This window comes from Abramis brama, assembly GCF_963993115.1.
Source record: "Abramis brama genome assembly, chromosome: 3".
Classification (NCBI taxonomy): Eukaryota; Metazoa; Chordata; class Actinopteri; order Cypriniformes; family Leuciscidae; genus Abramis; species Abramis brama.
The window spans coordinates 1,232,004-1,247,323 of NC_139965.1; the positions used below are offsets into that span (position 1 = coordinate 1,232,004).

At 41.6% G+C, this 15,320-nt stretch overlaps 1 protein-coding gene across 3 annotated transcripts in view; it reads left to right on the forward strand.

Moving 5' to 3' along the window:
* The first annotated feature begins 12,524 nt into the window (after nt 1-12,524).
* Nucleotides 12,525-15,320, forward strand: part of LOC311079259 (butyrophilin subfamily 1 member A1-like) — a 33,851-nt gene continuing 31,055 nt past the window's right edge. For 2 of the 3 annotated variants that reach the window (XM_084108517.1, XM_084108518.1), the window contains exons 1-2: nt 12,539-13,255; nt 13,381-13,437. In XM_084108517.1, coding sequence (XP_083964643.1) covers nt 13,383-13,437 — 55 coding nt within the window. In that variant the 5' untranslated portion in view covers nt 12,539-13,255; nt 13,381-13,382. Of the gene's footprint in view, nt 13,256-13,380; nt 13,438-15,320 lie in introns of all 3 variants that reach the window. The other variant, XM_084108516.1, reaches the window with a different exon arrangement.

The window sequence follows — 15,320 nt, forward strand, 5'->3', positions numbered from 1 at the left end:
AATAATCATCATCAACCTTGTGTGACAGATGACCAGACCAAACAAAGAAATTAATACTGTGTCTATCAACGACACAAGGAGGGGCAATAGAGTTTTGGATGGAGGGACAGTTTATGTTCCAGAGTGGCAGAGACCTGGAGCGATACGTGGAGTTCCTCGACAGCTTCCATCTCACCACCTGTGACGACGTCTGTCTGGAGGGATTTCAGTGTGGTCTGGACGAAGATCTCCGTTTCGTCATGCCCTGCTGGACGCCAGAAGCTTACATCAACTTCACACTGTGGACGAATGGATCTGCGTTCACAGTGGGCGAAGCGTAAGATAACAGCAGTCTCTTCCAGCCACACCTCAGATGTTGTGCAGCCAGACCCAGAGCCCTGCCCCCCACCAACACACTAAACCGAGGAGATTTCATCTGAGCCCCAGCAGACGGAGAGCTTCAGCCTGCCGTGATGTGTGAGCCAGAGCCGTTAAAGAGAGGACAGCGCCGACCATCGTCCCGGAGCCAGAGCCTCAGACTGAGTCTGACCAGGGGTGTGAGCCAGCGGCATCTGTGGCTGAGGGAGTTCTGGTGGAATTGGACACTGAGGACTGGCTGATAAACTGGGACACTGAGGTACTGCCTCCCACCCTGAATCATTTGTCTGTTCTTCATCATCGCTGTTTAAAGACAGCACTGAGACCGTTTCATTGACTTGTTGGGAATTGGAATTATCGTTATTGATCCCGTCCAGCTTCCCTCTCTCACCTTCACCTCAGCCAGTCCTCCAGCCCTGCCTCTGCTGGATGCCCTTCGTCTTCCCCAGGAACGACTTGCTGCGGCGTGAAGCCTCAGGTTGTGCATCCACCAGCCCTGCCCTAGCGAGAGGATCCTGTGGCTGTGCCTCCGGCCTCTGATCCCTTCACTCCACCTCGGCCCGTCGACCTGTCGGCTCCGCTTTGGCTCCTCCCACCCTCGGCTCCACCAGAGACCCTCGACCCTGCGGCCCCACCGGCTCCCCCTTGGTCAATCATCAAGTCACCTTTATTTATATAGCGCTTTTTACAATACAGATTGTTTCAAAACATTTTTACAGTGATAACAGGAAAATAATGCAACAAAGTTTGTTTCCAGAAGAAAATACCGTCCCAGTCCAGCTTAAGCAAGTTAAAAAAAACACACGTCTGGCTGCCTGTTAGTACCAGCCCTTCTCTTACTCCTCACTCACCTCCTGTTCGTTTTTGTTACGGCACGCCCTTCTGGGGAGTGGGCTAATGTCACAGACACTCATTTAATTATATTAATAAATATTTAATTACTACAGTAGTATTTTCTCGCTAGAAATTACTTCATAAATGGAAAATGTTTATTAAAAATGTACAGCCGCAACTTTCAGACAATAATCAAACACAGTTGAAACACAGAACTCATAATGACGTAACCAAGGAGACAAACGAGTGCCGGGAAAATAGAACGAAGGGAAACGGGAAACTCGTGAAAACAAACTAAACTTCCATGATAATGAAACTGAGGCTGCGTCCTAAAACTGATAAATGCTGCCTTCGGATTCGGATTCCAAGGTTGGAAAGCATCACGTCTGAATGCAGTGTTAGTGTTCACACTGCACGATGGATCGGCGACAGGAGGTTTCACACTGCAAGACTTTACAAAAGAAAGAATCGCCGACAACTTCTGTCTGGGTCACAAACTAGGTTTCACAACCAAACACACGCGAGACATGATAAGGAAATAAAGCAAGATCGGAGTTCTCACGCAAGACTGAAATTGTTATTAAAAATGATATCCTGCTGCAAGAAGATTGCGATCCAAATTGTCTGTGCACTGATTTGCAGCAAAAAGGAGAAAAGATAAACAGCTTATTTGGGGAGACGCGGGGAGCAAGGAGTGTGTGTTCTGCAAAGAGAGTTGAGGGTAAATAAATAATTTTGCAATGCGCTGATGTGCTGCCGGTCAAGCGACTGTGTACTTTGTTTCTGTTTGATATAATTGCATATATCTATTAAAATACTGATATTTTAGTCTATAACTCCTCCCTGAACTCCCCGCTGCCCTGTTTCTTGCTCTCTCATTGGCTGTCGGTCATCGCTGATGTAGTTTTCAGCCAGAACACATTCACACAGCAGGATTGTGAATCACAGACAGATCCAGATATTTAGCATGCCAATCACTCACAGGCGTCGGCGACTCGTCTGCGATTCTCTCAGATCGCGTCTTTGATAATTCACACTCCGTGATTGTCACTCGTGTGAACGATTTGCCTATGATTTCAGGCATTTGTCGGCAATCTCACAAAAACTGTCAGCGCGCGAAAATAGCACCAAAATCATTCAGTGTGAACTCGGCATTAAGCGATTTCTGATCTTGTTGCGCGCTGTTGAGCGCCGTACATGCTAAGAAAGAATTGTTTTCTGTGGCCATGAAATATACCCTTTTCTTAGAATTAATAAATGATCAATACTGAGTGTTCGCTGGACGAACTGATTAATTGATTGAAATATTAATTTAGCTACATCAAGTTAATCCGATTAACTGATCCAAATATTCATAATTAATCATAAAAAGTTTTTTTTTTTCAATCAAGTATATACCATAATACTTCACAATCACTATTTTGGTCTTTGCCAATTAAAATGAACCATATTTTCATTTCAATCTCTGAAGATCTCCAAAACACTTTTATTAATAATAAAAAAGATTGAATACATCCATCTATAACCCTATTAGAGGATCAGATTAAACCCTTAAACAGGAAAGATCAGATTGTTCACTTAAACAGGGTCAAACAAAATGCAAACCTGGATTTCTCTATGAAAATATTCAGATTAATGTTACCATGAGCAGAAGAACAGGCTGATGAAGCTTCTCTCCTCCTCCTCCAAGATCTGTATGGATTTTCCATTGTTTATTCAATCGCCTCATAAAAACCAAGGGGGTAATCCAGCACCCGGAAAGCGTACCTTCTCTGCGGGCCGCCATTGGTTAGCAAGCCATCACCTGCTGTTAGCATTCCATTGACTCCCATTCATTTTGGCGTCACTTTTACAGCGAATAACTTTACATCTGATGTGATTAAAGAATCTATTTATCCCTTGTTTATTTCTAAAGATAAACGACAATGTATAAAAGGCTCCATTACCTTGTATCTTACGTTATGGCCCCGTAGAAGCAGTTTTTGTAAAAATAAGCTAACGATTGCGTCATAACCACGCGACTCTCTGTCGCACAGTAGAGAGATTACCGCATGGACAGGAGGAGAAGCTCGCGGGCAATCAGGGGGACGTGGAGGCAAAATGTCAAATAAAGTCCGATAAAGTCAAGGGAGAAGCCCACAGAGAGTCATAAAGTGTCTCCTGCTCCAGCTCATGGACAGCTCCTACTCACATTCTCCGTCTCTGTGAGATTTGGAAGGGAATGATTCAGATTTCTCTCGGCACAGCTACTAGAAGACAGACGGGTTGCTCACGTCACATCTACATCGTCAAGCTCAGTGTGAGTCTGCAGTCGCTCAGCCATCAGGAAGAGATAGGCTTGTTTGAGATGAGCAAAACCTGCGCAGAACCGATCACCGGTGATCATGCCGGTTAGAAATGTGTCCGAGTGCGGTCCGCCTGGCTCTGATGTCATGCTGACGTATGTCAGAAATCTCTCGCGAGCGCAAGGCGGACGTGTCGGATTCTGCAGTCGAGCTCAGTTGCTCTCCACCGACTGCGCTGATCAAAAGCATGATGGGAAACGACTTGCTGACGACACAGCTTAATGCTCACTGGTTTAAACAACTGTGATGTATTGTTCTCTTTTAAATGTTTGATTTTAAAGCTCTGATCTCATGTTTTTATGTGTATAAATGATGTTTTAGTATTCCCAAACTCTCTGACAGTGTTGTCTGTGGGTTATTTGATTGTTGTCATATATATATAAAACATGTCTGTAATTAGATTAAAAATGATTGATAAACACGTCTTTGGTATGTAATTATAAATGGGTGTCTTGTACATTATAATTATTTTCATATAAAAACAACAGAACTTAAATTAGGCTACATCCAGTTTATTAGCAACACTGTGCACGAGCGTGAATCCCGCGATGTCCATCTTTGATCTCTCAGGTGTCAGATCCACTGCGAGAAGAGAGAACTGTCCGTCTTTCCTGCGCTTCTCTCACTCCTCTACTCTCGACTACACTTCAGGCGAGGCGCGTCTCAAACAAGCCTATGCTTCTAATGTACTTCACTATTCTCCGTCTTTTCACGTAGTGTTTTTGCGCAGCGCGTCTGTGTTGTACGTCACACGTAGGCTCACTATTGGTCGATGCTGGTCATGTGTGATGCGTGTGACGTACAACACAGACGCGCTACGCAAAAACACTACGTGAACTCACTCGAGGCCCAGAGAGAAGGAAATGAATAGTGGAATAAAGTCGTTATTTTTGTTTACTTTTTGCGCACAAAAAGTATTCTCGTCGCTTTATAAACTTAAGATTGAGCCACTGTAGTCACATGGACTACTTTGATGATGTCTGTATGGCCTTTCTGGACATGGACAGTATGCCGTCCATTGACTTTCAATGGAGGAACAGAAAGCTCTTGGACTAAATCTAAAATATCTTAAACTGTGTTCTGAAGATGAACGGAGGTCTTACGGGCTTGGAACGACATGAGGGTGAGTCATTAATGACATAATTTTCATTTTTGGGTGAACTAACCCTTTAAAGAATGCAGTAGCATGGGTGTGGGACTCGCAGCAAGAAGCAGCCTTCCAGAAAGTAAAGACACTGATATCCTCACTCAGCACCTGTTCTTCAGTACTTTGATCCAAATCTGCCCACTGTAGTAGGAGCAGACGCATCCAGTTACGGATTAGGAGGAGTACTGCTGCAGAATCATGGAGGCACACTCAAACCAGTAGCCTACTGTTCTCGTACACTGAACGAAGCAGAAAAGAAGTACGCACAAATAGAAAAGGAGTGTCATGCTAGTGTATGGGCGTCAGAAAAGTTCTATCTATATCTGTGTGGTCTGGAAAGCTACAAATTACTTACCGACCATAAACCACTAGTGACGCTCATTAACCACAGAGACCTAGACAAAACTCCACTGAGGTGCCAGCGACTTCTGATCCGCCTAATGAAGTTCAACCCTGTCGCTGAGTACATCCCAGGTAAAAACCTGATAGTACCTGACGTGCTGTCGAGGCACCCGGAGTCAAAAGTGGACGACACAAACCTGAGCGAGGACATCCAGGCATACGTGGATGCCATCGAAGAGCTTTAAAGGCCTAAAACAGTGCTGGAGCGCATAAAGACAGAGACAGAGAAGGATGAAACCCTGCAGAAAGTCAGACAGTACATTAAGTCTGGCTGGCCGCGATACAGAAAGGATGTTGTCAGACCTGCTTTAGACTATTTTAGGGAGAGATGTAGTCTTAGTGAGCATAATGGACTGGTAAAGAAGGGAAACCAAATTGTGATCCCACAAACAATGAGAACTGAGATGCTGGAGAGAATCCACCACGGGCATAAAGGCTTAAACAAATCCAGGGAGAGATACAACGATGCCATCTGGTGGCCAAAGATAAGCCATGCAGTAAAGGAGAAAGTTTCCTCATGCCCACACTGCAATGAGCACAAACCAAGCCAAAACCTTTGCCGGAGCTCCCTTGGCAAAAACTAGCTGCAGATCTTTGTGAGTTTAAAGGAAAGAACTTCCTGGTTGTTATTGACTATTATTCAAGATGGCTTGAAGTATTGAGTCTCACCCAGACCACAAGTGAAGCAGTTATAAGTGAGCTGATGAGCATATTTACACGGTTCGGGATACCTGAAGAGCTGATAACGGATAACGGCCCGCAGTTCACCTCGCGGCAGTTCCAGGTCTTCACATCCAAGTATGACATCCAGCACACTACATCAAGCCCATATTATCCCCAAGCTAACGGGATGGCGGAGCGAGCTGTCAGGACCGCTAAAGGCATCCTTAGGCAACAAGACCCCCAGCTAGCTCTCCTGACCTACAGGGACACTAGGGTTGCCAACAGTCCCGAATTAGGCGGGACGTCCCGTATTTTGGGCCTAATTTATTTGTCCCGTGCGTGACCTCCCGTGTCCCGTTTTTTGACAAGCTGATAAACCACTGACTGATACAACAGCAACAGCAGCAGTGCTGACCACGACACTTGAGAATGATCACCGACACCTGTCATCATCCAATCACAGCTTTTTTTAATCACTGTTTTGAGATAAATCATTGTTTGATTTGCGAACATAATCCACTGCGTCTGGTCGCTTCCGCTTCAAGCCGGACTCGTCTCACGCTAACGGTAGGCCTAATTCCCTTTCACTGTCCACGTTTTGATTTCGGCAAATCAATTTTGGCGAATGCAAACAACGTGATTATTGTTCTTGGGCGGCAGTGGCTCAGTGGTTCATGTAGGTTGTCTACAAACCGAAAGGTTGGTGGTTCAATCCCCGGTTCCACCTGACCAAGTGTCGAGGTGTCCATGAGCAAGACACCTAACCCCAGCTGCTCCCGACGAGCTGGATGGCGCCTTGCATGGCTGACACCGCCGTCGGTGTATGAATGAGTGTGTGAATGGGTGAATGTGAGGCTATGCAAAGCGCTTTGGTGGCCATAGGTCTGTGAAAGCGCTATATAAATGCAGTCCATTTACCATTTCATGAGTCTAACATCCAGCCACGCAAGAAAACATGTAATCTACCTGAGGGAATAATATGCTCAAAAAACATTTCTGATTATTATCAATGTTTAAAAAAGCTTTTAGAAAGTAAATAGAAAGCTTTTGTAACATTATAAATGTCTTTACTGTCACTTTTGATTAATGTAATGCATCCTTGCTGAATAAAAGTAGGCAATTACTTTCTTTAATTTTTTTTCCAAAAAAAAAAAAAATTACTAACCCCAAACTTTTGTACTGTAATCCTAGTGTATAATGTTAAAAAGCTTTCTATTTTAGATAAATGCTGTTATTTTGATCGATGGTTTGTTTGTAATGTGACTTTTTTTTTAATGTATGACATTAAAATTATTTTTAGAATTAAATTCATAAATAGGTTAAGCAATACAAATGTGTTTATGTCTGATAACCTTTTAATACATACTTAACTGCAGACACTGAAATGACGTACACTGTGTGATACAGTACAAATATTTTGAGTGCCCCTCATTTTCCTATAAAGAACCACGATTGTCCCGCATTTTCCTTTTCTGAAGTTGGCAACCCTAAGGCACACAGCCACGGAGCCGACAAAAGAAAGACTCCTCATGGGGAGGAGACTGCGAACCACAGTCCCCAAGCTCCACCATCAGTTGAGACCGGCATGGCCAAACCTGTCTACAGTCAAGCAGACAGATGCCAAAGCTAAGCAGGCATACGAATACACCTACAACAGGAGATACTCAGCAAAGCTGAGGGTTGGAGACAGAGTGCGACTGAAAACAGACATGGAGAGGGACCGGGGTGATACAGGCTTCATGCTCCACTCCCCGTTCATTTGTGGAGAAAACACCACAAGGAGACACCACCAGACGAAACCAGAGGCATCTGCGGATTGTCAACCAGGAAAGGAACGACTCTCCAACGCAGTCACCAGAAGTCCCTCCCCGCCGGATAACATGGCATCCGCCACCGGTCCAACTCAAACTAACTCTGAGACTAGTTGCATACCGTCGTCACCCAGAGTTTTGAGGACACGTTCTGGACGTGTTGTGAAACCTGCTGTCAAATTGACTTATTAGTCAGAAGAAATTAGTTAACTAGTGATGTTCACAAAAGAGTACAGACCAGTTATTTTGAAGCACAAAGAGAAAGGTCTGAGCAGAAGGTTTGTTTATGTTGCTTGTTCAGTTGTATTTTTGTTAACGTTTACTTAAACAGTAAGTTTAAAATAATAATATTGATAAGTCGAATAAGAGATATTATGTTAATGATACCTGGGTTTCTTAAAAGAAGAAATGTAAAATATTGTGTCTAAAAGCTCATTTCTGAGTATGTTTCTGACTCTGAGAAACAGTTGTTTTGTTTGGTATTAATCCCCAGACTGAAAGGGGGAGATGAACCTGTCATGTTCTGTGATTGGGCATACGTCAGTACCGACGTATGTGTGACGTTTGGACAGGAAGATTGTAGGCTTGTTTGAGATGAGCAAAATCTGCGCAGAACCGATCACCGGTGATCAGCGCGAGATGCATGCCGGTTAGAAATGTGTCCGAGTGCGGTCCGCCTGGCTCAGGGGCACGTTCAACTTCAAAACGGTGCGCAACGTTTTGCTACGGTTTCCGGGTTGAACGTCATGTTTCCTGGAAGCGGCGTGCACCGGTGTGCAACGGGGTTTGAGATACGTTTTCTCTTGTTTGGTGGGTGTGTCAGAACTGCAGTCCAATCAGCAGCAACATGTATATAAAGCACACGGTATTAAAGTGAACTCGGTTCAAGGAAAGTCATTTACAAATGTGTTCGATGCGGCTCGGTATACGCAACAACTGAGGATATTAGAAGACATGTTTGTCGAAAGTTTTATTGTAAAAAATATAGGATATCAACAAAATGATGTCGTTGTTTATATTTTTAGCTTCATTGCAAGTGTATTGGTATAAACAATGGTAATTAAGTGCTTTTCCTAAAAATGAGAAAGAAAATACAGGGTATTAAAACAGTATGAACTACAAATAAAGTCAGTATGTGAGGCTAAATAGATGTGTTTTAGTCTGAATTAGGTAAGATGTGTGCTTCAGTTTCAGCAATCCCTTCACTCGACTGGGATGTTCTCTTTTGTTCTGGGCGGCAAGTGCAGTAACTGTAACATCGGGGATATTTTGTAGTATTAAACACATATTTATACCGACTTCATCAGGCTCAGAAAATTCTTCACAAAGAACACAAAGAATGGCCTTCAGTTCTCAGCTGCCATAGTTGCAACTCTTGCGTCATCAGAACAGTGTGTTCAACGCATCACCGTTTCTGTTTAAAAAACGTTGTGCAACGTTTTGTCGGGGCTGAACGCAGCTCTGATGTCATGCTGACGTATGTCAAAAATCTCTCGCGAGCACAAGGCGGACGTGTCGGATTCTGCAGTCGAGCGCAGTTGCTCTCCACCGACTGCGCTGATCAAAAGCATGATGGGAGACGACTTGCTGACGACACAGCTTAAGAACACTCCACCGTTTTTTGAAATAGGGCTTATTCACCTTCTTTCCTACATTTAGATAGGTGGGCAAATGCATTTTTGTCTCAGTGCATGCATTGTTTTAGTTTGACAGGGTCGGCGCTAGCTTAGCTTAGCACAATGAATGGAATCCTTTGTTGCCAGCTAGCATGTCCTGAGTAAAAGTGATCAAAAAAAAAAAAAAAAAAACCCACGTAATTACTTCTTGTGGCCTGCGTATTCACAACGAGTACAAATAGCGATGCAGATTAACACTATGTGATTTCTTAGGCAGGTATTGACTTGGGACTATATTATGGGGAAGCACAGGCGAAGCACGGCTACTTAGGCGAAGCACAGCTACTTGGGCGCAGACATATCACGCAACACATGAAATCCCACGACTTCCGTCAACATACCGGTGTGAATAGTAGCTGCCTGGCTATTTTTCCTACAGTACATGAATGGCGATGAACATGGCTGATTTTGTGTGAGCCAGAACCATACCTATATACAAGAGTTTACAGAAAATGAGTGGAAATAGAACGACAGGCGGAGGTTGCGATCGCTCAACAGCCCGAGGACGTGAGGATGAGAGCCAACACGAACTGGTGGTGTGAATGTGGGGGAATATGCCGACTGAAATATAGTGTCTGTGCTGTGGCGAGTGGGACAAGTTACTGCCATCGATAACCAGGCTCAACGTGTCAGATCAAGATGAGCGTGCCCGCAGTTGTGTCACAGCTACCGAGGATTTCACGGTGCTGATCCATCCGGCAGTACTCGATTTTTTTTTTCCGGTGTGATAAAGTGAACTGGAAAAAACGCCCCACGCCGAATGGACCAAATGGACAGCTGTCCACAGAGTAAGTGATTATTTGAAACATGACACATGTATAGTAAACTGCTTGTAGCCTTCTCCTCATAGTAGTTATACTAAAACTCCTGAGCCTAACTCGGTGAGAGAAATATAGCTAACTTAGCCCTCAGTCATTTCATTTTATAGGTAACGATAACAGCGATTTTTATTTTAGTTTGGTTGTTCATGCTAAACAGGTTGAATTCAACATGAGGTTATACTAGAGGAGGCTAACGTTATTTGAACCGTAGTCTATATACAGCTTCTCAGCATCTATCTTATAACCGAATAAAGACACAGATTAACATAAGAGTAATAAAAGACAACTTACATGTGCACTTTGTTCTACCTGTGCTTTGAAAATAGATGGGATGGGGACAGCCGTATGTTTCAGACGTAGTACCGTCTTTCTGGGCCCATATTCCATTTTTTCAAAGTAACTTAGTCCTCCGGTGCAAAATGCTCTTTGCAAACACGATACTGTTTGATTCTGTAAAGAGGCGTTGAAGTACAGATCTCCAGAGCAGCTAGCCATTTATTTCTCAGTTCCACATTCGATGGAATTCTGTGAAACATTATTCGTGTATGTCCTTTGCTTGTTCTCACAACCTTTTGCTACGCAGATAATTACCATGTTTGCTGTAACTGTAGCTGTAACTTCTCAAAAAAAACAATCCAAAAGCGAAGACACTCGGTGCAGATCACGCGTGTTGTTCTTCTGTGTTTTGACTCCTTGCACACCGGTATGTTGACAGAAGTCGTGGGATTTCATGTGTTGCGTGATATGTCTGCGCCCAAGTAGCTGTGCTTCGCCTAAGTAGCCGTGCTTCGCCTGTGCTTCCCCATAATATAGTCCCAAGTCAATATCTGCCTAAGAAATCGCCTAGTGTTAATCTGCATCGCTATTTGTACTCGTTGTGAATACGCAGGCCACAAGAAGTAATTACGTGGGGGTTTTTTTATTTTTTTTTATCACTTTTACTCAGGACATGCTAGCTGGCAACAAAGGATTCCATTCATTGTGCTAAGCTAAGCTAGCGCCGACCCTGTCAAACTAAAACAATGCATGCACTGAGACAAAAATGCATTTACCCACCTATCTAAATGTATGAAAGAATATGAATAAGCCCTATTTAAAAAAACGGTGGAGTGTTCCTTTAATGCTCATTGGTTTAAACAACTGTGATGTATTGTTCTCTTTTAAATGTTTGATTTTAAAACTCTAATATCATGTTTTATGTGTATAATATGTTATGTGTGAATATTCCCAAACTACCTGACAGTGCGATCTCTTTGGGTTATGCAATTTTATTTATAAAAAAATAAAAAAAATAAAAACACATATGTCTGTATTAAAGAAAAAAATATTGATAAACATGTATTTGGAATGGAATTAAATAACAAGTACTTTGGGTGTCTTGTTCATTTTATTTATTTTCATATAAAAGCAACAGAACTTGAATTCCATCCAGTTTATTAGCAACACTGTGCACGAGCGTGAATCCCGCGATATCCATCTTTGATCTCGCAGGTGTCAGATCCACTGCGAGAAGAGAGAACTGTCCGGCTTGCCTGGATTTATGGCTCTTTGAGAGGATCCGGATCTTGGCGATCCGTTCCTTTCAAAGAGCCGTTCAAAAGAACGGCTCTTTTGGCTCTTTTTAAATATTTAGTCAGTTTTAAGAAGCCAGCTTGGGGGCATCTCAGTTTATCCTGGAAATAATCACTGGGAGGAACGATGAGGTGAGATTTGTAGTCAAATAATTAAAACTCAGATATCACACACCAATATCTGAGTTTGAATTATTCTGAAATATTGATTATTACCTCATTTGTCATGTGTGGACTATATTCCATAGGGTTGCACAACATCCCTCTGCTTAGACAGTGACATCACTATTTTGGATTTACCTTTAGTACAAAGTGTGTGTATGTGTAAAGCTACGTTGACTTATGTTATTCATACAATACCTACTCACAAATAAACATCAAAAACAAAGCCGGCTGCAATGAATTTCTGTGCAAAACAGCTTTTACTACAAACACTTCCACACAAGAACATTTTGATAGAAAACAAAAAATATTTAAAGTTTTAAATACTGTAGACAAAATTAGAATAAATAAAATGGAAATGTCTACATACAGTCCACTATTACTACTGTAAACTTTGCAAATAGGACATCAGCCCCTTCAAGTCTTAAATGAACAATAACAAAGTGGGCTGCAGGCACGCAGGGGTTTTTTCCACTGGAGTACTCACGTCGTGAAGGATGCGTGCACAACTATCATCATGCTGTGTTAGGCAGTAGCACCCCTGCGCTGGGTGCGCCCCTCCCCCTATAACTGTTCTGTCTCGCGGAAGAGCATCTGTGTGAAACACGCATAGGAAAAAAAGAACGACAGAAAGAACGGCTCCCCTCCAGCCGCGACTCGGCTCCCATCGTTCATGTTTATGAGCCGTTCAAAAGAATCGGTTCGTTCGCGAACGTCACAACTCTATTGGCTGCGCTTCATCACTCCTCCTCTCACTGCAGCGCTACTCTCCACTACACTTCAGGCGAGGCGCCTCTCAAACAAGCCTATTGAGCTGAGACACATGTATGCGGCTGCGTCATGGTAAAAAAATAAAGTCTAGTAAAAGACGGTCTACTGTCTCCTTATATAAATATCCGAAGATAGGTACACTTCACACTAACCATATATTCATATGATGCATCATCATCCTGTCCATGCTAGCTATGTGCTAATGTATTAATACATGCACGCAGTTGTTAAGGGGATGTCGTCTCGGTCGTCTTTACTCTTTATCATCGATCATCGATCATCTATTTCGCACACTGCAGGCTATTTCTAGTCGATCCATGACGGGAAAAATCCTTCTACACGTCACTGTCAAAGCTAGATCTGTATGGATTTGTTTCATTGTTTCATATTCAGTCGCCTCGTAAAAACAGAAAACACACACACGCATGTTCACACCGCAAAGATTATTACACAAAAACACATCTAACAGAATTAAACTGAATATAAGCGTTATTCGTCATTGATGACGTCTGTTTTATTGGGATCGCGCTATTTATAGAAAGTGAAAGTAAAGGAGGAAAATCGGGAGCACGCTTCATAGATTCTGATTTTCGTCTATTTTATCGTTTATTTCGACTCTATAATTGTGTTGAACAGCTCATATTCATCTAAACCAACCGGATTACTGTGATTTAACGGACGAGTCTCTGTCTCCGGTGAGTTTGTTTCCTCGTTGAACACGACAGTGACAGTCTGATCATATTTCTCTCATATTATTCGCGTGTTTGAGGGGAAAATCCCTCAGAGTTTGTTTTATTGGAGTCTGTCTGTATTTTCACAGGAATGATGTCGATTATTATCATCGCTTTACTGGTGAATCTCCTCATAGAGACTTCTGGTAAGAACAAAACAAACAGGGTTGGATTCATTCAGATGGCTAAAATACTCCACACAGGCCTGCTATTGTAGTGTGCTGTTCTGCTCTGGTTTAGTTTTCTCTCGATTTGCCTTTTTTTTCTAAAAAATATTGAAAATTGGAATATCCAGTGGCGGATGGTGAATAATGTTCGGTCTGTGGCTATTCCTTAATTACAGCCATGAAACAATTCCAGCAAGCATGGCACCTTGATACACCTGGTTATTCATAAAATCAACTATGATGAGTTAATTTACCAGTTTCGATTAAATTTTAAACAAATCAGACAGAGGACAACTATGTACAAGAAAAATAACACTTTACAATAAGGTTTCATTAGTTAACATTAGTAAACTACTTTAGTTAACATAAACTAAGAATGAACAATACTTCTACAGCATTTATTAATCTTAGTTAATTTTAATTTCAACATTAATGCAACATGAACAAACTATGAACAACTGGATTTTTATTAACTAACATTAAGAACGATTTTAACACTTTACAATAAGGTAAATTAAATTAAATTAACCTACCTAGTTAACATGCACTAAGAATGAACAAAACTTCTACAGCATTAATTAATCTTAGTTCATTTTAATTTCAACATTTACTAAAACATTATTAAAATCAAAGGTTGTATTTGTTAACATTAGTAGTTAATGTACTGTGAACTAACATGAACAAACAATGAACAGCTGTATTTTTATTAACTAACATTAACAAATATTAATAAATACTGTAACAAATGTATTGCTCATTGTCAGTTCATGTTAGTTAATACATTATTTAATGTTAACAAATGAAGTCTTATTCAGCAGTGACGGCATGTTTTGGTCTTCACTTGATCTACAAGTTGTCAGTACCACAATACTTAAAGATATTTAGCAGTGATATTGTCAGGCTTTTTTATTTACAGCAAAGTAAGCTGATTGCCTGCACAAAATATGATAGCATTATATTATAACAATATAATATATAACGATAAAGTTTACAGTGGCTTGATAAGTAAATTAAAAACATAAAAAAGCAAAACACACCTGATGCACATTCCTTGTTCTTCATTTTCTAGAACTAGAGTTTAAGAACTTTGCTGTATTTTTGTGTAATTAATTAAGAGGAAGTACACGGCCATCTTTCTCCGATGAAGTGACTTGTTATATTGCGTTCTGCCGTCGTAAATAAAACTTCCCACCTCATAAATACGAACTTCCCAGGAGGACTTGAACGCACCAAAACCACGCGTGTGCGCTAATGCTGTGCACATGAGCATGGCCTCTGTGGTCAAACTAAGATGTAAACAACTTTGAGCGCATACATGATACCTGAGATGCAACACCACATCAGTGCTTACAAGGAATACATTAGTGCTGTCAATCGATCAATTTTTTTAATCGGATGAATCGCACACTTATCGTGAAATTAAGCATATTTATCTTGTTTAACATTAATTTGTCATAATTTGCTGTATCCGGCAGAGTAAACAATCAGACTGAATGATGATTCTCACAAAACTGTATTTTCTGCAAGTTTCAAGGACCTTTGAAGACTTCAAAAGGACACCAAATATCCATATGATTTAAGGAGTCCATATAATTATTTTATATAATAAATGTATGCACATCAAAGATCCCATGAAAAAAACATTAAACTTGACAGAATTCACGGTTTAGTATGTGTACAGAGCAACAACACTGAGCTTCTTGTCATTTTTGACGAGTCAAGCTGCGATACCGAACAGGACCACAAGGAAACACCTAAATAAACCGCCTTGACTCGAGTGAATAAACCTACGATTACTAAACACAGCAACGTACACATGACAAATCAAACATTATCCTGAGTGTGTGCGGAAACAACTGTGT